Genomic DNA, 20,545 nt, shown 5'->3' with positions numbered 1-20,545 from the left:
GGGCGCAGAATCAGCTCGTGGACCCCTCCCTCCCCACACTGGAGCCTCAGTGTTACAAGTCGAGATCTAAAATAGCGAAGGCGATGGAAATGTGTGGGGCCTGACTAGATAAGACTTTTCTTGCTAGGCTAGGGGAACCACTGTTAAGTGTTTAAATAGGGACGTGATACAATCAGAACTAGGTTTGGGGGAAGATTATTCTGGGAATGTAATATAGAATAGAGGACAGAGAAATAACAGAGACCAGAAACCTCTTCTAATAGAGACAATGACCTGAAAGGCCTGACACAGCAGGGGGCAATTGAGAATACAAAGAAGGAACAAGAATCAAGAAATATGTTGGAACTAAAAGAGATAAAATTTGATATCTGATTTGATGAATGGATCAAAGGCTTCTGAGTTTTTCCCTGAAAGACCAGGAAAAAAGTACAATAACATCAGCCATAATAAAGAATAGTCATCATGGCCTCAAAATCAGCTATCCCTTCTCCAGGCAACATATTGTTACTTCTGTAAGTATTCTTCATCTAACATGGTTTCCAGACCCTGTACTATTTCTCCCTTTTAAAATCCAGTGCCCAGGGGCGCCTGGGTGGTGCAGTCGGTTAAGCCTCCGACTTCAGCCAGGTCACGATCTCGCGGTCCGTGAGTTCGAGCCCCGCATCGGGGTCTGGGCTGATGGCTCAGAGCCTGGAGCCTGTTTCCGATTCTGTGTCTCCCTCTCTCTCTGCCCCTCCCCCGTTCATGCTCTGTCTCTCTCTGTCCCAAAAATAAATAAACGTTGAAAAAAAAATTAAAAAAAAATAAATAAAATAAAATTACAAGTGTGGGGGTGCCTAGATGGCTCAGTCGGTTAAGCCTCCGACTTCAGCTCAGGTCACGATCTCATGGTCCCTGAGTTCGAGCCCCGCGTCGGGCTCTGGGCTGATGGCTCAGAGCCTGGAGCTTGTTTCCGATTCTGTGTCTCCCTCTCTCTCTGCCCCTCCCCCGTTCATGCTCTGTCTCTCTCTATCCCAAAAATAAATAAACGTTGAAAAAAAAAATTTAAAAAAAATAAATAAAATAAAATCCAGTGCCCAGAATTTGTGCTGATGTCATTTCCTTTACAAAATTATAAGCTCCTTGATGTGGTTTTTGTTTCCTTCTCAAAGTTTGGCAATCGGCACCCTTGTTGAGTCAACAAACTTTTATTGAATGTGTTAACTCATGATAAAGATCTGACAGGACAAACCCGGACACTAATTCTCAGTTCTGGCTCCTCGGGAACTAAGGTAAGAAAAAGTACAAAACTTTATCCTTCCACCCACCCAAAAATGCTAAAAACTGGCCAACAAAACCACAAAGCATTTATGCAAAACTCTGACATGTCAGAGGTTTCAAGATCTACTTAACAGCCTAATAAACCATCAAAGGGGATTGAAACTGCAATTTTCACTAATATGAACTGGACACACATCCAAGCCTCCAAATCCATCTCCCCTCTAAGACTTTGCTCTCAAATCCATCTGCTTTCCTAATGACAAAATTGTCCTCAGAATAAAAAATGACATTTGTCACTAATTCAGAAAAGCTGAAAGGGGCTCAGTTTCTCAACCCACAGAACATTTATTTGGGCCTATTTGATTATGGGTAGGAAAATGTTGTAGAGATAGGAAACAAATGGTACCAACAAAGGGTGCTTATTCTGCGTGTGGTATAGACTACCAATGATTTGAGTGACGATAGAAAAGGGAAATGGTACAAAATAAAATAAAAGCCATGCCTATCAAATGTGGAAATGACAACAAAGCTGGGGAGACAACTGGATGACAGACTTCAGACACACAGACTGTGACAGGTAGCAACAGTAGGAAGACACACAAAAAAGAAATGTAACTTCCTGACCTTGAGTCCCCACACAAATACTAGGCAGGGAAGAAAGGGCTGAATAACAGCATGTATATTGATTAGCTAGAAACTCCAAATAAGTTGATAGCTGCCCAAAGGCTCATTTATTCTTACAGAAGTACAGATGTTCGAATCTCAAACTCACACAGCTCTTGTTTGCCATTAGCTGAGCTGCCATGAGCTCAAGGGAATCACCCATTGTGAAAATGTACAGAACTGTGGTGAAAATGAAACAACCACCTCATGAGAGTCACAGATTTTGATGAGTATGAATGGTATGTTAGGTTTCTACAGTTGCCTTTGGAGTACAAACCCTCAGGACTGTTTGAATTACAAGCATCTGTCTCAACAATATAGCTCATGTTTTCCAAAGAAATGGATGGACCTGAAAGTAAAATAAGTCCACCAGGAAGGTATCTGTCATTATGCAGGTAAGTATATGAGTAGCCAAATAGCATGTTTCTACAATCACAAACTGGTCTCTAGAAAAATAATATGAAGCCTATTGCTTGGGTTAGTTTTTATTTTTTTAATTTTGATTTTGTTTTTAGTTATTTGAGAGAAAGGGAGAGAGAGAGTGAATGAGGGGCAGGGGGGTGGGGGAGAGAGAGAATCCCAAGCAGGCTCTGCACTGTTTGCACAGAGCTTGACACGAGGCTTGAACTCACCAACTGTGAGATCATGACCTGAGCCAAAACCAAGAGCTGGACGCTTAACCAACTAAGCCACCCAGGTGCCCCTACTTGGGTTAAGTTTTTAATTATGGGGTTTACTAATTAAAGAATCTAAGACCTCTAAAACTAGTCAATTCCTCAGGTCCCTTCTATTTTTCACATAATTATGATTTTATGACCAAGACAATGAGGTCTATAAGGAATCAAACCTAGGATGAGTCTAATTTAATTTCTAAATATGATCTATAAGAAGGAAATCTTCACATCTGCAAATAATCCTAAGTTCTCTGGGTCAAAAATAATACCAAATCAATGGGTAGAAATTGCAAAAAAAATTTTTTTTCTTAAGGCTATGTGAGAGGCAGAAAAGTGGCAAACAGGCCTCAATATGAGCAAATATTGCTTGAAGGAAAATAATTTCTGCTCTACTTTTAGAACAACGGGCTCAGAAGTATGACTAACCCAGAACAGACACCTCAGTGTCATTGTTCTGGTCCCTGCACTGCCACAACGTGCTTCCTCAGCCATACACACACATAGCCAGGGTTCTGGATAGCATCCTGATACTGGAAATGAAATAGAAAACAAGACATGCTAGATCAGCATGCCATGAAAGATTCCAGTTTATCTCTATATAGAGACTGGTTGTCTCTGTCCCCCAAAGAGCTTACTGAGGATGCAGGAAGAGCTACTGAGTGAAAGTGCTATAGTATATAAAGGTTTCATGACATTCAGCCACCTGGTCTGAAATGAGTAGAGTGAAAAATGCTTTGATCTCACATCAAGCTAAGAAAAGGTTATTCACAGGACCTTGCCATTGGTCCTTATCACCTATCCCAGGTGACCCAGCAGACTGGGGTAAAAGCCTCAAATAGGGCCTTTTCTCTATTTCAAAGGAACTTCATGTAGCATATTCAAATGCAAGATTAACAAAGCCTTTAGCTCCTTTATCCATAAGTCAAATTGTATGTAAGAACCACCCCAAGACAAAAACCTCATCCAGAAAACATGAGAATGAAGTCAGAATATACCTTTCCCTGTTCTCAAGGTAGTGGGTAATCTCATCCTGAACAATCTTTCCCACATAACAGAGATGCTACAACATGGTGACTGAAACACAACATTTTATGACTAAGCTTGCTAACCTGAGTTAATGTTAACAGATTTCTACATTTTACCAGGTCAACTGAGAGTCTAGAGTCAAAAGTTCTTCAGAGTAGTCACTCTGACAGGATCACAAATCCACTGGTAATCTTTATTGGGGTATCAACTGATTTTTCGGGTCAAGTTTCTGTAGAAGGAACCCAGAAAATGGGACCTAGAGAAAGCCTCTTCCTGTTAATGTGGTCATCTGTGGCCACTTTTCAGTAACTGATAATTCCAGAGTAAAATGTTACAGAAGAGAATAAGAAACCCAAAATCCAAATTGTGTGTGTGTGTGTGTGTGTGTGTGTGTGTGTGTGTGTGAAATAAAAGATTAAAGTAGGATTTCAAAACAGTAGGGAAATGATGTTTTATTTATATGTAATAAATACTACTGAGGAGCGCCCAGGTAGCTCAGTCGGTTGAGCGTCCGACTTCAGCTCAGGTCATGATCTCTCAGTCTGTGAGTTCGAGCCCCACATCGGACTCTGTGCAGACAGCTCAGAGCCTGGAGCCTGCTTCTGATTCTGTGTCTCTCTCTCTCTGTCCCTCCCTGACTCACACTCTCTGTGTCTCTCTCAAAAAAATAAATAAATTATCAAAAAAATTTTTCAAAAAAAACGCTACTGAGATAACTCATTAAACATTTGGAGCAAAAATAAGGTACTATCCTGCCTTACATCATACATAAACTCTAGGCAGGTTAAGGTTTTAAATGCAAAAACAAAAACATTAAATAACTAGAAGAAAACAAAGGTGAATATTTATTTGCTGTCAGGATAGGGAAGGCCCTTTTAACCTACAGGTAGACGCTAAATGCATAAAAGACAACAGTGATAAGTTTGACTACATAAAAACATAAAATATCTACACATCAAATTAAAAAGGCAAACTACAAACTGGGAAAAATCTTTGTAATATACATGACCAAGAATTATTATTCTAACTACATTTAAGCTTTTACACATTCATAAGTACTGATGGGGTGTCTGGGTGGCTCAGTTGGTTAAGAGTCCAACCTCGGCTCAAGTCATGATCTCATTGTTCATGGGTTCGAGTCCTACATCAGGCTCTGCGCTGACAGCTCAGAGCCTGGAGCCTGCTTCAGATTCTGTGCCTCCCTCTCTCTCTGTTCCTCCCCCACTTATGCTCTGTCTCTCTCTCTCTCTTTCTCAAAAATAAATAAAACATTAAAAAAAATTTTTTAAGTACTGAATACACCTCAGCAGAGAAATGGGAAAAAGGTGTGAACAGGCAATTCACACACACACAAAATGACCAATGAACATATACATACACACACACACACACACACACACAACACACACACACACACACACACATTCAATTCTATTATTAAAAAAAGAAATAGGGGTGCCTGGGTGGCTCAGTTGGTTAAGTGTCCAACTTTGGCTCAGGGCATGATCTCATGGTTCGTGAGTTTGAGCTCTACATTGGGCTCTGCGCTGACAGCTCAGAGCCTGGAGCCTGCTTCAGATTCTGTGTCTTGCTCTTTCTCTGCCCCCCCCCATTCTCTCTCTCTCTCTCTCTTTGTCAAAAATAAACATTTAAAAAAGATATAAAACTGAACTATATATGATAAAGTAAAATTAAAATATAAGTTAAATAACATTTTTTACCTATCAAATTTGCAGAAATTTAAAATAATACTCCATGTTAGCAAGATCTCAAACTACACACTCTTTATACTGTTGGTGGAGGTAGAGCCTAATTTGGCAAAATATATCAAAAGTCTTTTTTTTATTATTTCTTTTAGAGAGGGAGAGAGCTCAAGTGGGGGAGAGGAACAGAGGGAGGAAGGAAGAGAGAGAGGGAGAGAATCTCAAGGAGACTCCATGCTCAGTGCAGAGCCCAATGTGTGGCTCAATCCCACAACCCTGGGATCATGACCTGAACTAAAACCAAGAGTTGGATGCTCAACCGACTGAGCCACCCAGGTGCCCCTCTATCAAAAGTCATAAACATGTTCATACCCTTTGGACCAATAATGCCGCACAAAGGAATTCATTCTGAAGAAGCAATACCAGATTCACAAAAGTCTCATACAAGGATACCCATCAGTGCTATTTATAAGATAAAACTTGGCAACAACTAATGTCCACCAAAGGGAATGGTTACAGGAATTATGGCAATACCTGAAGAAATATTATTTAACTAGTAAAAACCATTTTAGTAAGATATCCATGACATTAAGTTAAAAGAAAGGATACAAAACTGTCTAAATTCAATGATTTCAGTCTTGAAAGAGATTCATACATATTATATGATACATAAAAGTTTGGAAGGAAATGACACCCAACATATAGCCACAAATACACAGACATAAACTGGTTATTTCTGGAGGTAGTTTTACAGGTGATTTGAATTTTTTTTTTTTTACTTTGTATTTTTCTATATTTTCCAATTTTCTATAAATCTGAATGCCATAGTTTTTAAAAAAATTGTTTTAACGTTTATTTATTTTTGAGAGAGACAGAGACACAGTGTGAGTGGGGTAAGGACAGAAAGAGAGGGAGACACAGAATCTGAAGCAGGCTCCAGGCTCTGAGCTGTCAGCACAGAGCCCGATGCGGGGCTCGAACTCATGAACAGCAAGATCATGACCTGAGCCAAAGTCAGAAGCTTAACCGACTGAGCCACCCAGTGCCCCCCCAAATGCAATACTTTTATATCCAGGAAAATATGAATATAATTTGAGGACGGTGGGGAGGCAGACTGAATAGGACAGGCCCAAGGACAAAGTCAGGATGCACAAATGCATTAGAAACTCCCCTCCACACTGCTCCTGGCTCATTCATCATTTTCCTCTGGGACTGATCATTCAACCAGTTGCAGACAAATCCCCTTAGACATATTATCACCTCACATCTTATTAAAAAACGGATCAAAAAAGTGTTGCCAATTCCTTGCCAAAACCTAGATATACCACATCTACCCTATTTCCCTGATCTACCAGTCCCACAACCCTGTCCCATGAAGGCCATCTGGCCCGTCTGACATGACTTGTTCGAACCTGGTAAACCAATACCAGTTCTTATGCTTACTATTTCTTTTTCTGAGTGTTTACAAAATAACACTTGATAATCTAGTCTGGAATTTAACCCAAGATTTGCAACATTCTTCCTTTTTGAAAATCTGAAGAACATGTATGTAAACCAGACCCTTAATGTATTTAAATAAAATATATTATTATATTTACATCAAATATATTTATATAAAATATATTAATTTTCTTCTTTTGGTCTATTCAAATTTTTATCATTAATTTCATCAAGTGGAAAAACTCCCAAATCTTTAGGGCTCTTGTTTTTTTTAAAGATATCTAAATTCAATGAAAAGTAAACAAAGGTCCATTTCAAAGCAATGAAATCCTCATTACAGAAAAGAAGAGGGGAAGACAAGACCCTTATTAAAGCAAGACTGTTATTAGCTCAAGACTTTGTGATTCAATAACAGCCTAGGTACAAGCAACTGTAAATTGAATTTTCAACTCAATTCCATTTATCTAACACAAAATTTGAGTTAGAAGAAACATTTTGCACAGTCCCCTCATTTTAAAGATCAGAAAATTGAGGCCCAAAGAGGTTGACTAGCATAAGATCATTCAGCTAACTTAACGTCAGAACTAGAATCCAGGGCCCTGGCTCTCCTCCTCCAAGATGATTCCCATAGAATTTAATGACCTAGTGTGTGTGTGTGTGTGTGTGTATGACATATATAGCATATAAATATATATATATTTGCATATATATGCACACATAAAAATAGATTTATATATGTACACATATACATATGTTCTTAACATAAGGGAGCAAAAACTGTATTTTTTAATTTCAGTGACAATGACAAGCCCAAGTTATTCTACTTCTCCTACTTCTCTAAAACAAGGAAACAATTTCCCTATTACAGAATATAAGGCTAAACCTTTAAAGAAATCAACAGTGTAAGTAACACGGTCAAGATTTCAACAAGCAGAATGCCTAACTAGCTCAGTCAGTAGAGCATGTGACTCTTGATCTCAGGGTTATGGGTCTGAGCCACATGTTGGGTACAGAGATTACTTAAAAAAAAACTAAAAAAAAAAAGATTTCGACAAGCAATACACTGAATTAAAAGGATTATCTTTAATTTTTAAATGGTTTTTAAATTTCTTTATTTTTTTTTTATTTTTTTTAAAATTTTTTTTTCAACGTTTATTTATTTTTGGGACAGAGAGAGACAGAGCTTGAACGGGGGAGGGGCAGAGAGAGAGGGAGACACAGAATCGGAAACAGGCTCCAGGCTCTGAGCCATCAGCCCAGAGCCTGACGCGGGGCTCGAACTCCCGGACCGCGAGATCGTGACCTGGCTGAAGTCGGACGCTTAACCGACTGCGCCACCCAGGCGCCCCTAAATTTCTTTATTTTTGAGAGACGAGAGACAGAGCATGAAGAGGGGAGGGGCTGAGGGAGAGGGAAACACAGAATCTGAAGCAGGCTCCAGGCTCTGCACTGTCAACATAGAGCCCAACGGTTGGTGGCGGGGGGAGGGCTCAAACTCACGAACTGTGAGATCATGACCTGAGCCCAAATCAGAGGCTTAACCAACTGAGCCACCCAGGCATCCCAGGAAATCTTTAATTTCTTTATTTTTGAGAGAGATACAGAAAGTAAGCAGGGGAGGGGCAGAGAGAGAGGGAGACAGAGAATCCAAAGCAGGCTCCAGGTCTAAGCTATCAGCACAGAGCCCAAGGCAGGGCTCAAATCCATGAACCACGAGATCATGACCTGAGCTGAATTCCAACACTTAACTGACTGAGCCACTCAGGCACCCCTAAAAGGAAATCTTAAAAAGCTATAACTAAATAAGAATTCATTCTCATTACTATATATTATTGTAATCATTCTACAGTATCAGTAAAACTGATGTTTTATAAGATTTTGTCTCAAACCATCAAACAAGGCCAAGAAAGCATCTGTCTAGCTAAGTGCAGAATGCTTTGCCACCTCTAGCTACCATGTCCCTGGGCTACATGGAAGACAGAAAACCCCAGCATAAACACACATATCTGTATATATAAAGTTCAGCCCAGGAGGCAAAACTGGAAAGAAAGCTAACATTTTTTCTCTTCTAAGTTTACATACAGGGTAGGCCTAAAAGGGTGCAGCCACTTTAGGAAAAAGTTTGGCAGTTCCCCCAAAATATTAAATGTTAAGTTACCTTATGACCCAGAAATTCCATTCCTAGGTGTGTATGTATACGTGTGTGTGTGTGTGTGTGTGTGTGTGTGTGTGTGTCTCCAAGAGAACTGAAAATATGACCACACAAAAATTTGTCCATGAATGTTCACAGCAGTAATAGTCAAAGGGCAGAAACAACTCAATTGTCCATCCTGATGATGAATACATAAACAAAATGTGATACAGCCATAGGGTGGAATATTATTCATCCATGAAAAGGAATGAAATACTGACACATGCTACAACAGGGATGAACCTTGAAAACATTATGCTAAATGAAAGAAGCCAGACACAAAAGACCACATGTGGTATGACTTCATTTATATGAATCAGCCAGAAAAGGTAACTTTATAGAAACAGAAAGTAGAATAGTGGTTGCCTAGGGCTAGGGGAGGGGAGAAGTTGGAGGAAATGGGGAGTGACTGCTAATGGGACAGGGCTCCTTCTTGGGGTGAGGTAAATGTTCTAAACGCGATTGTGGTGGCAGGTGCACCACTCTGAACATTCCAAAAAACACTGAACTGTATGCTTTAACTGGGTGAATTGTAGGGCATGTGAATAAGCTGTTTTGTTTTTAGGTAGGCCCTATCACTTCTATCGGGTCAGCATTCCTAGCTAAAATTATCTACACCCAAGACTTCAGCCCCTCCAGCACACAGTGATAAGAGTGAAACGTAGTCCCTTACCCTCCTGGTTCCCTCTAATCACCTGAGTAATAACATAGTTGGCCCGCTCTGGTCTTGAGTCAATTTGGAAACAGGGTGAGAATCAAATCAGGGGCTCAAGCAAAAGCAAAAATGAATGGCAAACAACAAGCATGCGAAAAGATGCTCCATGTCACTAGCCACTGGGGAAATGCAAATGAAAACCCCAAGATATTACTTCAAACCCACCAGGATGGCTAGAATCAAAAAGACTACCACTAACAAGCATTGGTGAGGATGTGGAGAAAGTGGAGCCCTCACTCTGCTGGTGGGAATGTGAGGTGCTGTAGTTGCTATGGAGAACAGCCCAGCCATTCCTCAAAAGGCTAAACATAGAGTTGCCATATGATCCAGAAAGTATACACCCAAAAGAAATGAAAACACATGTCCCTGTAAAAATTTGCATGTGGATGCTCATAGAGCATTATTCATAATAGCCCCAAGGTGGAAACAACCCAATTATGTCGGCTGGTGAAGGGATAAAATGTGTTGTATGCATATAATAGAATATTATTCAGCCATAAACAGAAATGAAGTACTGATACATGCTACAACATGGATGAAACTTGAAAACAGTTTTAAGTGAAAGTAGCCAGTCATAAAAGACCATATATTATGTGAACCCATGTATATGAAATGTCCAGAATAGGTAAATCCATAAGAGATGGGAAGTAGATTACTGGTAGTACTAGGGGAGATGAGGACATGGTTACAGCTAAAGGGTATAGTTTTCCTTCTAGGTTGGTGAAAATGTTCCAAAATTGATTGTGGTGATGGCTGCAGAACTCTGTGAATATTCCAAACACTACTGAATTGCAACCTTAAATGAGTGAACAGTAAGGTCATAAAAAAAGGAATGATAAATACGACTCCATTTCACTTGAAGAAATAAGAAATGCCTACTTACTGAATTAATATTCTTAAACCTGCACACATTTGCTATCATAGTCAAAGTAAACCAGCTCCCACCTTTTTGTTCCTCCTGGGTTCCCCCACAATACCATTCTGTAGCAGACTTCCTGAGTCCACTTGCCTTTTTTACGAGCCTGTAGGTCTCCCTCAGGCCTCCAGCGGCTGGTCTACTCCCTGGTTACTTCTTCCTTTGGTGCAGGAGTTTGGGGCCATCAGGACTAAAAAGCTGACATTTGCTAGTTGGTTTTACTCCGTTTGTTAACAGCTTCTGGCACCTAAAGAGTCTCAGAGCAGTACCTTCTGCTGTGTCCAGATGTATCTGGGTAGAAAGGGGGGCTCACAGCTTCTCTGCTGTGATGGGAGGTAGTTGTGGCCTAGAGGCTAAAGCCCTGGACCTAAAGTTCTCAGGAAATCTGATTTGGAACTTTGATTCTGCCCTTTACTGGCTGTGTGACCTTGAGCAAGTCACTCAACCTCTCTGACCCTCACCTTCCTCATCTGTACAATGGGGATGATACCACCTATCCCGCAGGGATATCCTGAAGATTGATATTTACAAAGCCATCTGGAACACAGACATACTCACTAATTCAGTACCACAAAACATGGGACAGGCTGTAGACTAAGTGGTGGGGACACAAACATGAATGCAATAGGAGCTGCCTTTAAATTGTTCGGTGCAGAAATGCTGTTAACAGGACTTCATTTTCTGCCTTCCCTACATTAGCCTTCTTTCAGGATAGCAGAAGGAGTTTCAAAAGTTTAATTCTTTGCCTTGATAAACTTTCACCTCTGTGCTCTCAAGAGAGATCATGCTGATAGGGCAGCAGCTATGTTTACATCTTTCATTCTCAAACAAGGGGAGATGGGATGGTTACTTAAGTGTTATGGGAAAAACACTCCTTTTATGCCTTCAAGTCCTTATCACCACTAATCCTTAACTCTTTCAAGCCTTACCTGCAGGCATTTCCAAGATGAAAGTGTGCTTACTCAGCGCTTTAAAGTTAAGTATGGAAAACTCATTCTCTCTCACTCCCTTGCCCCCAGCCTGTCCGGATTTACATGCCAGGTGGAAAGACTGGTCACAAAAGATCAGTTCCCAGTTTAGCTACCTTAGTGACCAATTTCTGGCTCACCTCCTGACTTGGGGCTCAGGGTTTACTCTAAAAACAAAAGGGCTTTCCAGAAAAATACTAGCTCAGCTTATAAACAGAGGCTGACATAAAGTAACTAGGGGGGGCAATGTAGGAGATAGTTTCTAAATTAAAATGTTAGTACACGAAGCCCATCCTTCCCTTGGTGGAGCAATTTCACAAATCACAGAAAAATATTTTTCATTTTAGAATAGATTGGGAGAGAGCCTTTGCCAAAAGCCAGTTGTTTAAATTTTCAATTTGAATTTTAAGCAGGATTATACGTGCCCAAGAACATCATGCTATTTTTAGCTAATAGGTAGGATTGCTGTGTCCACAACAGTTTAGAGCAATCAAGAGTGAAACTATTAAATAGCATCTCTCACTGTGGCACCTTATCATTTAGCATTTCTATTCCTATTTTAATATTTTCCAAAGCTTCATCATAAAAATACACGTAAAGCACCCATGCTAGGCACAATACGGAATTAAAATAGACATGGTTTCATATCTTCATTATAGGTTTAACCCACACTGAACAAACCAGATACATGAAAGAACCTCAGGGTTAAAACATTCCCATCAAGCTGCCATCCAGCCCCTAAGTGCTGAGGGGAGATAAACTAGGAAGCAATTGTCCTACCTACACTTACCACCCTTCCAATGCTTAAACACTCTCTGTTTTAAAAGGAGAGGGGTAATGAACATGTTCTAAAATACACTGAAAGCCACTGAATTGTATACCTAAATGGGTGCACTGTACGGTATATGAATTTTATTTAAGCCATTAAAAAAAAGAAAAATTATTCTTACTCTGATTGTTCCAATTAGTCAAAGCTATTTTTTATGTTTTATTCATTTTTGAAAGCGCACAAGCAGGGAAGGGGCAGAGAGGGCGGAGGATCCCAGGTGGGCTCTGCGCTGACAGCCACGAACCCGATATGAGGCTTGAACTCATGAACTGTGAGATCATGACCTGAGCCGAGGTCGGACGCTCAATTGACTGAGCCAACCAGGCACCCAAAGCTATTGCTTAAGCTCTCATGTTAAATGTATCTAAAGGCTGCACTGGCTTGGCAATGGAGCTCAGTGGCCACTATGGAGCTCACTCTAATCTACCCCTGCCCATACATCTTTCTTTCCCTCAGTCTTTCCCTAGTCTCTCTTCTTTATTCCCCCAGTTCCTTTCCTGTTGTTCCTCCACTCCAACTAGGTCTTAGGTCCTCTCAGGTATTCCCAGGCACAGTTTGTCCTAACTGGTGGACCTCCAAATTAAACCGACTGCTGACCACCAATCACTCCCCCCCCCCCACCCCACAACATTCCCTTCATGACCTTAGGCAAGTCATGTCCTTGCTCTCCTGTTCCAGTTTGCACAAAGACGAGTTGGACTACTACACAAACCTTTCCAGCTCCCACATTCTATGTGAAAATAATACAAATAATGAACACCTATTTGGTCCATAACATGCAAAGTCTTTGCCATTTTAGCCAACAAACATATAGTTGGATTATTCATTTTGTAAATGGTCATGTGATACAATCTCTCAAAGAACAGTATTTAATATGTTCATAAAGTGATCAACATGGAATCTTTATTTTTTAAAGCTATCAGTTTATCAAAGAAAATACAGAGCCCAATGCGGAATGTTTCATAGTCCCTCTGGACCTGTCTCTAAGGGTCCATTTTTGAACAGGACGACAACAAAAAAAGCTTTTGCATGTTGGGCCCCTGCTGGGTTTACCAAACCAAAGAAATAAATAAGGCTGGAGTGGCAGAGCCTTAACAGTGGTTCGACTAAATCCTAAGAAAAGCTTTGTTTAGCAAGTGGCAGAGAGACCTAACATAGGACAGCACCTCAACATACATTATAAACTCTCAGAAATATGCGCAGAGAGCAATAAACACTGGCAGGAATGAATCCTTTTACCATGGACAACTTGCAGCTTTTTATGCAAACCAGTTACATCCTCCCAACAAAACTCATAGAAATATGTAGTCACCAGTTTCCAACACACTACCACCAGACAAATTCACAGTATTGTTTCCATGTGCCCAACATCACAGAGCAGAACCGAAAGAAATGCATCAATTTCTCCTATACACACGCTCGCGCGCGCGCGCGCGCGCGCACACACACACACACACACACACACACACAAATATGCAAGAGAAACCATTTTCTTTGCAGAACCTACCGTTATCTAAGTTATGGGCATGAACTGATAAATACTAGTTGCTAATAAAACTCAGATGGATAGCTCTCCACTGAGAAGCAAAGAGCACACGCAGAAATAAAAAGAAAAAACAAAACAATAACCCTAAGGTGTGTTTCTTGTCATTAACCGACCACCAAACATGGAGAGAAATGACTCAAAGTGGCCATTTGCATTCCTCTTTCCCATTACCTCAGACTTACAAGTTCTCCTGTTAGCTACCTCCCACACTTCTGCCCCCACCAAAAAAGCCTAGAGCAGAAGGTGGCAGCCCCTCTCTTCTTCCCCTTTGGGTCCTCGGCTGGAGGCACTGAAGGAGAGTGGAGGGCGGGGGAGGGGGGAAAGGACAAAGGTAGGCGCTTTCTATCTCTTAACAGCTTTGCGCCTGGGCTCCCGGCCTCTCCCCTTCTTATCACGGAACCGTAGCACCTGCCCGAGAGAGGTCCCTTCCTCCACCTCAGTAACCGGCTCAAGGGGCTTAGGTGTCCAAGGAGCCCGGGCGCTGCAGCCCTAAGGGACAAAGGCTGGGCTTACAAAGAGGAGGGGGAGGCGAAAGAAGTCGGGAGCAGGATGAAAACCCTTGCAAACAAAAGCGGAGGTGGGGGTGGGGTCCTGAGACTACCAAACCAATCTCGGGTGTTCCCAGAGGTAGCCAGGTTTGGCGGATTAATGCGCGTGGGGGAGGGGGACAGAAAATTCCTCTGAGGAAAGGGGACTAGGGAGCTGTGGGGACGCGGAGGCCGAGGGGAGGGCACAGGTCCTGGGACGAAAAGGGGTACAGTTCGTGAGTGAAGAGAGGTGATGGCCAGGAGGTGAAGGCCAGACAGGGCCCAGTGGCGGGAGAGCGGGCGCTCAGTCCCGGGCGGCGCTCCCCTGGAGCCGAGAGGGGGGCTCTCGGAGTAGGGGGGGGGGACTCCAAAGCTGCGCGCCACACGGGGCTGCGGGCGTGCGGCAAAGGGATTCCGGGAAGAGCGCAGAGTTGGGGGCGCAGTGTTGGAAAAGAGAGAGTTTGAGAACAGAACCGTAGAGAGGCTAGGGGGGACTGCGAGGGGGCTTGACCCTCGTCCGCCCCACCTCACCTGGCGCCGGGTCGGAGTCCAGATCTAGTGCTGAGAAAGCGCCAGCTCCGGACAGCCCCTCCGTCCCGCGCGGGAGACCACGGACACAAAGCGGGGCGCGCGGGAGGAGGGGAGGAGGGGGAGGAGAGGGGAGGGAGGAGGAGGAGACGCTTGAGGCGCGGAGGGGGGGGGGAGAAGGAGGGGCGCCCGCCGCCCTCCGCCTGGGTCACGGGGCGGAGCGTGCGGCTGGAGGCCGCGCTCGGCCCGCCAATGGCCACTCTGCCGGCCGGCTGACTAGGGCGCGCCATCCCGCAGCTCACCTCGGCACCTGGGCCTTGGCGGGCCCCAGCCAATCAAATGCCCTCATTTGCATGTCCAGCCCCGCCCTTTCGCCCCAGCCAGGGGCCCGCTCCCTGAGAACACAAAGAAGGCCCCCCCGTAGCGGGAGGAGGTCCACTCCGGACTCCCTACCCCGACGGCCTAGCATCACCTTTCCGGTGCATTTATGGGTCTTTCACAGTCACCCTGATGATAGGAAGGAAGTGGGGGGCTTAGGGGTTTGGGCCAAGATCTCCTAAGAGGTCAGATGTCTTCTCCCTTCTAACCAAGAACCACTCTTGTCCTGGGCCACAGTTGCGACTCTGGGTCTCTGAGCCCTGCGCCTCCGCCCCTCTCCCCCTCCCCTTTTTCCAGTCGCCCCATCTCTGTGCTTCCTTCCGTAGGCTGCTGCCCACTACTGGCCTTGTGCTGCACTGCAGCCCTGATCAGCAGGCTCTGAGCACAGCCTGGATAGATGCTTACAAGCTACCCAAACCTACCCCTCCCCATTCCCCGTCCAGAAGGAAAACGAGAGAGAAGAGGTTACTGCACTAAGGTGGAAGGGACCTGATCAAGTGGCTTGGATACCTATGATGGCAAAAAGTCAACACTTAAGTCTAAATTCCCCAAATCATCTCGTGCAACCTTCCTTCTCCTACCTTCAGGTCTGTACTGGGCCACAATGGTGACGGACTGGCCAGCCCGTTTTAGAGCAGCTGCAGCCTGCTCGTGAGTTGCATTCCTCAGGTTCACACCATTCACCTGTCCAAAAAGAGGAGCTATGAGCCACCCCAAAAGCAAGAAAGGCAGTCCTCTGTCATAGCAGTCAGGAGAGGGAGCTCATCCCTAAGCCTAATCAGATGTCTTTCTCAATTTCCCATCCTTGTCCCTAAGACAGGACCTAAAGAATATGACATGTCTAGTGTCATAATTATCTTTGTGCAGGTCAAGTGCCAACCGTGGTTAAGATCCAACGCACACTCATTTTCTCTTCACGGCTAAGTCTGGTCTCAGTCCCTGTCTTTCCCTAAGGTCATCTATAAAGAGAATATAAGTTTTCTCCAGCTCAGCCTTCCCCCATCTCAAGAAGTGTTCCTTGGAGAAGGCAACATCTCCCCTCCTCCCTTTTCGATTGGCACAGCTCCCATCCTCCCACCTCTCCTTTGTCTCCTCACCGATAAGATCCGGTCTCCCCTGCGCAGCTCCCCACTCAGGTCAGCTGGGCCTCCTGCCAGGATGAAGGAGACAAAAATGCCTTCTCCATCCTCTCCTCCTACGATGTTGAAGCCCAGGCCTGTGGAGCCCTTGTGCAGGATGATCTTGCGGGGCTCTCTGGTGGGAAAGAAGGTGAAGCGTCAGGACAAGGTGGATATAAACTGTCCTCCCTGTCAGGGCCAGCCTAGGGCAAGGCCCACATTGCTGCAGAATGACTTAGGTCCCTATGTATGATACCCTGTTGCTTCCTTCCTCTCCTGAAACCTGCTTGGCTGCTGTTTTCTGCCAGGTGCCAAGTTTCAGTTCCTCTTCTCTCCCTTCTTCCTGAGGCCTTGGAGTCAGCTTCCCTGTGGACAGTCCCCTACTCTCTCAGTTCAACACACCCCTACCCTGTCTAGAGACCATCATCATCTCAGGGCCCATTTACTGGTCTTCTTTCTCTCCAGATTCTCCTATCCTACCACCGGTGTGATGGACCTGGGTCACGACAAGGGGAACCAGTTAGGAGCAATGGAATCACCGGGGGTTGACTGCACTCACCATCCACAATATGTACATACTTACTTTACACATGCACCTCCACAGTCTCAAAATTCCACCCACCATGACCCCTTCTATCTTCCCCAATGACAGATTTGGTCACCAGCTACCACTATGTGCCCTTGCCAGGTGATGTGGGAGACAGATAAAGAAATCCCAGGTGCCTGGAAGGAGCTTAGGAGCCTAACTTAAGAGAGTTAACACAGGAAAACTTCAACTGCAACTAATCATGTCTAAGGAATCCCTGTGGAAGTGGTCAGTGTCATCAGGTAAGAGTTACAGCCACTCCTGTATACCCATACAACCCGACTCCTGGCACACTTTCCTGGCCCACCGCCTTCACTTTAACATCTTTCATCAGAGGAGCCCAAAGTCCAAGACTCCTCCTTTGTTGCCTCTAGTCTAGGGTGCGAGGCTCCCTCCCTGAGTCCCGGATGCTCTGGCTCAAATCCCCCCTCTCCTCCTACCTGGCATCCCCTCCAGGCCGCAGGGAGCGGAGCGGCCAGGCCCACCTCTGCGAAGCCCTCCTCCAGGCCGAGGCCGAGGCCGGGCCCAAGCCCAGGGCCAAACCGGAGCCTGAGAACTTGCGTGCCCTCTCCATGGCGCGTCCAGCTCTCCCCCCGTCCGCCTACCCTTCCGGCTCCACTGCAGCCTGCCCAGTAGTCTACCAGGCCCCACCCCGCGGCAAACCTGTCCCCCGGAACCCGGGCCGGCCCGACCAGTTCCACGGCCGCCGCCGCCGCCGCCGCCGCCGCCGCCGCCGCCAGAGTGGGGCGGGGCCGTTCCCTGGGAGGCCACCGGGCCCGCCAGCCTCCCAGCGTCCCGCCAACCCTGAACTGCTTTTTTTTTTTTTCTAATTTAGAATGACTGCAGCAGAGGGGGCAGCACCTGTGTCGGGGAAGGAAACCCCCGCAGCCGCCACCTTCTCAGCCCCCTAAGCGCTCCATCCCACCCTTTCTCTGTACTTTCCGATCGGGGCACACACTTGGCACTCCCCCTGATGGTGGAACTTGTCCCTGCAGCTACCTCAGTCCCTCCCTAGGGCCCTAAGGGCTAAGAAAGGGCCTCAGACCCCAAAGACAATTGATGAGGGCTGTATCTCTTCTTTGCCATACTACAAGGGAAGACCTGTGGCTAGCCAGAAACGGAGTCCCATTCTCCTCATCCCTAGAGAGGATGAAGCTGTGGGAGTCTTACCTGGTGAAGTCCTCCTCAGTCATCATGTGCCTAGGGATAGGAGAGTAGCGGGCAGGGGGAACCTGAGGAGGAGCAGGGTAGCTGACCTTGCTCTCCACAGCCCCAAGGTAACCCAGGCTGGAATTATGGCTTATGTGGTTATCAGCCAAGGCAGTAAAAGCTAGAATCAAGAAAAGGAGAGAAAAGTTCAGAGACCATTCCATGTGGGTCCCTACCCCACCCCGACAAGGACTGTGCCCCACACCCTACCTCCAGTGCAAAAGCCACCAAGGGATGTTGATTCCTCAGGGCTCTCCTCCCCTCTCCCCACCCCCACCCCCGGGTTCCTCCTCCACAGTCCCTTTCTGAATCCTGGGCTCACTCCTGTGAGTCTTAGAAAGAGCTAAAGTCAAGCAGTCTACAAAGAAAGGCATGACTAGAGGTGTGACTAATAATAATCCCTCACATCTCTATAGCCTAATACGGTTTTTCAAGGGCTTTCTTGTCCATGATCTCATTTGATCCTTGCAGCAGTCCTATGAGGAAGGCAGCACATATATCATTAGCTCCTTTTTGCCAAAGAGGAAACTAAAGACAGGTGAAAGGGACTCGTCCAAGGGCACCCAGCTATAAGGGGCAAACAAAGCTGGAATGTGGACTCAGTTCTCCTGAGCACTAGTCCTCTGCACTCACTCACTCTCTGAATGGGGGGTTTGAATTCTTTCCCCTCCAGAAAGCAGGGGGGCAGGGGCTTAAGGCCAGGGACAGGGCAGATGGGTACGTACTGCTGGCGTAGTCAGGGGGTGCATACATGTCGTTGAGGTGGAGGCTGCCTGGCTTGGCCACCTTCAGATACACCATATCAGATGTGTTCTTCAGTGAAGCCACAGCTTCCTCGTGCCTCACATCCTGCAGATTGGTGTTGTTCACCTAGAAGAGGAGAGGCCTTAGGGCTGGCACTTGGGAGAAGGGAGGGCCTTTCCAGGTAACCCTGAAGGGTGCCCTTTCCGTGAAATTCAATAGTGCTCTAGCAGGGGCCCAGTATAGCGCTGTGAGAAGTGGAGAAGCATGACATAGAACAGGTGAGAGAGTCTTAGCCATGAAAAGAACTGGGTAGGGCCTTAGTATCTGAGTACACACAACTCAGATGATGCTCTTGAAATGCCCCATGATGCTAGTCCCTGAGTGAGGTTCAGGCGGAGGGAGAGGCTCCTAGAGCCCCACCTCCCCACCCTACCATTTGGGCATCCCCAGGAAGGTTGTCTCACCGCCAGCAGTCGGTCCCCAATCTGTAGGCGTCCATCCTTCTGAGCAGCACCCCCCTCGATGATCTTGGTGATGTAGATGCTATTGTCTCCCGGGATATGCTGGTTGCCAATCCCCCCAGCAATGCTGAAACCCAGGCCTGGGTGGGGGCCCGAAGGGAGTGGGAGAGGGCCACAAGGAGAAGTTAGCGCACTCAGTCAATCCCAGACCCAACTCCCCACCACAGCCAAACCCCTGACCCCACAGGAGCTCCCCCCAGGGATCCCAAACACTAGGCTGCCATCCCGAGGTCAGTAAGGGTGAATGAGATGTGAGGTCAAGGAAGAAGCCTGTGAGCTAGAACAGGGAGTCAGGCAAGGAGTAAGGCTGTTCCCTTCCATTTCCTGAAGAGCCAACCAGGGGCTTCTGGCCAGAGCACAGGAACCCAGAGGGCCGCACCTTTGGGACCTTTGAGCAGGTTGACCTCCATGATGGTCTCGGGTGGGGGCTGTCTCCTCCGCACCACCAACCGCACCACAGGGCCCGCCTCCTTCAGCGCCTCCACGGCCCGGCTGTGCACCACCTCCGACACGTCCACCTCATTCACCCGAAGCACACAGTCATTCACCCTGCAGGGGAAGCCCAAGAGGCATGACATCCTGCCACTGCCCCTCCACCCCCTCTTCCACCACATCCTCCTTCCTTCCCCTCCCTTCCCCTGCCCCCTCTCAGCTCTAATAAAAAGGGTCATCCTGCCAGGTAGCCCTCTTCCCCTCATCTCCATCTTGCCCCTGCTACCCGCAGCCTTGCTTCCAGGCCACCTCACCCCAGCCTCCCGTCCATGGCAGCTGCTCCACCAGGGATGATCTTGGTAATAAAGATGCCAGGGTCATCAGGGACATGGGGGTTGTCGATGCCACCTGCAATGCTGAAGCCCAGGCCAGAATTGCCCTGCAGAAGGGGGCAAAGGGGAGCACAGTCTGCTCACTCAGAGGGCATGAGGTAGGGTCCTTGATTTCCTCACTTCCTCCAACCCCTCAGAGAGGGTTCTCCAGGCCTCAGAGGGGGCCTTGGCAAACCAGC

General features: G+C 45.9%; 1 protein-coding gene across 8 annotated transcripts in view; it reads right to left on the bottom strand.

Annotated features, from left to right (window-relative positions):
- The window catches only part of DLG3 (discs large MAGUK scaffold protein 3), a 58,615-nt gene that overhangs the window by 33,440 nt on the left and 4,630 nt on the right, over positions 1 to 20,545 (bottom strand). For 4 of the 8 annotated variants that reach the window (XM_019823936.3, XM_011291796.4, XM_011291795.4 and 1 more), the window contains exons 3-9: positions 20,289 to 20,413; positions 19,922 to 20,091; positions 19,486 to 19,622; positions 19,003 to 19,147; positions 18,239 to 18,398; positions 16,462 to 16,618; positions 15,946 to 16,048 (exon numbers count right to left, since the gene is read on the bottom strand). In XM_019823936.3, the coding sequence (XP_019679495.1) occupies positions 15,946 to 16,048; positions 16,462 to 16,618; positions 18,239 to 18,398; positions 19,003 to 19,147; positions 19,486 to 19,622; positions 19,922 to 20,091; positions 20,289 to 20,413 (997 nt within the window). Of the gene's footprint in view, positions 1 to 14,989; positions 15,143 to 15,945; positions 16,049 to 16,461; positions 16,619 to 17,508; positions 17,684 to 17,731; positions 17,819 to 18,238; positions 18,399 to 18,487; positions 18,538 to 19,002; positions 19,148 to 19,485; positions 19,623 to 19,921; positions 20,092 to 20,288; positions 20,414 to 20,545 lie in introns of those variants that run through there. The other 4 variants (XM_045050564.1, XM_023248814.2, XM_004000596.6 and 1 more) reach the window with 4 other exon arrangements.

This window comes from Felis catus, chromosome X (assembly GCF_018350175.1).
Source record: "Felis catus isolate Fca126 chromosome X, F.catus_Fca126_mat1.0, whole genome shotgun sequence".
Taxonomy (NCBI): Eukaryota; Metazoa; Chordata; class Mammalia; order Carnivora; family Felidae; genus Felis; species Felis catus.
Note: the sequence above shows the minus strand (reverse complement) of the source record. Positions and strands in the feature narration are given on the sequence as shown.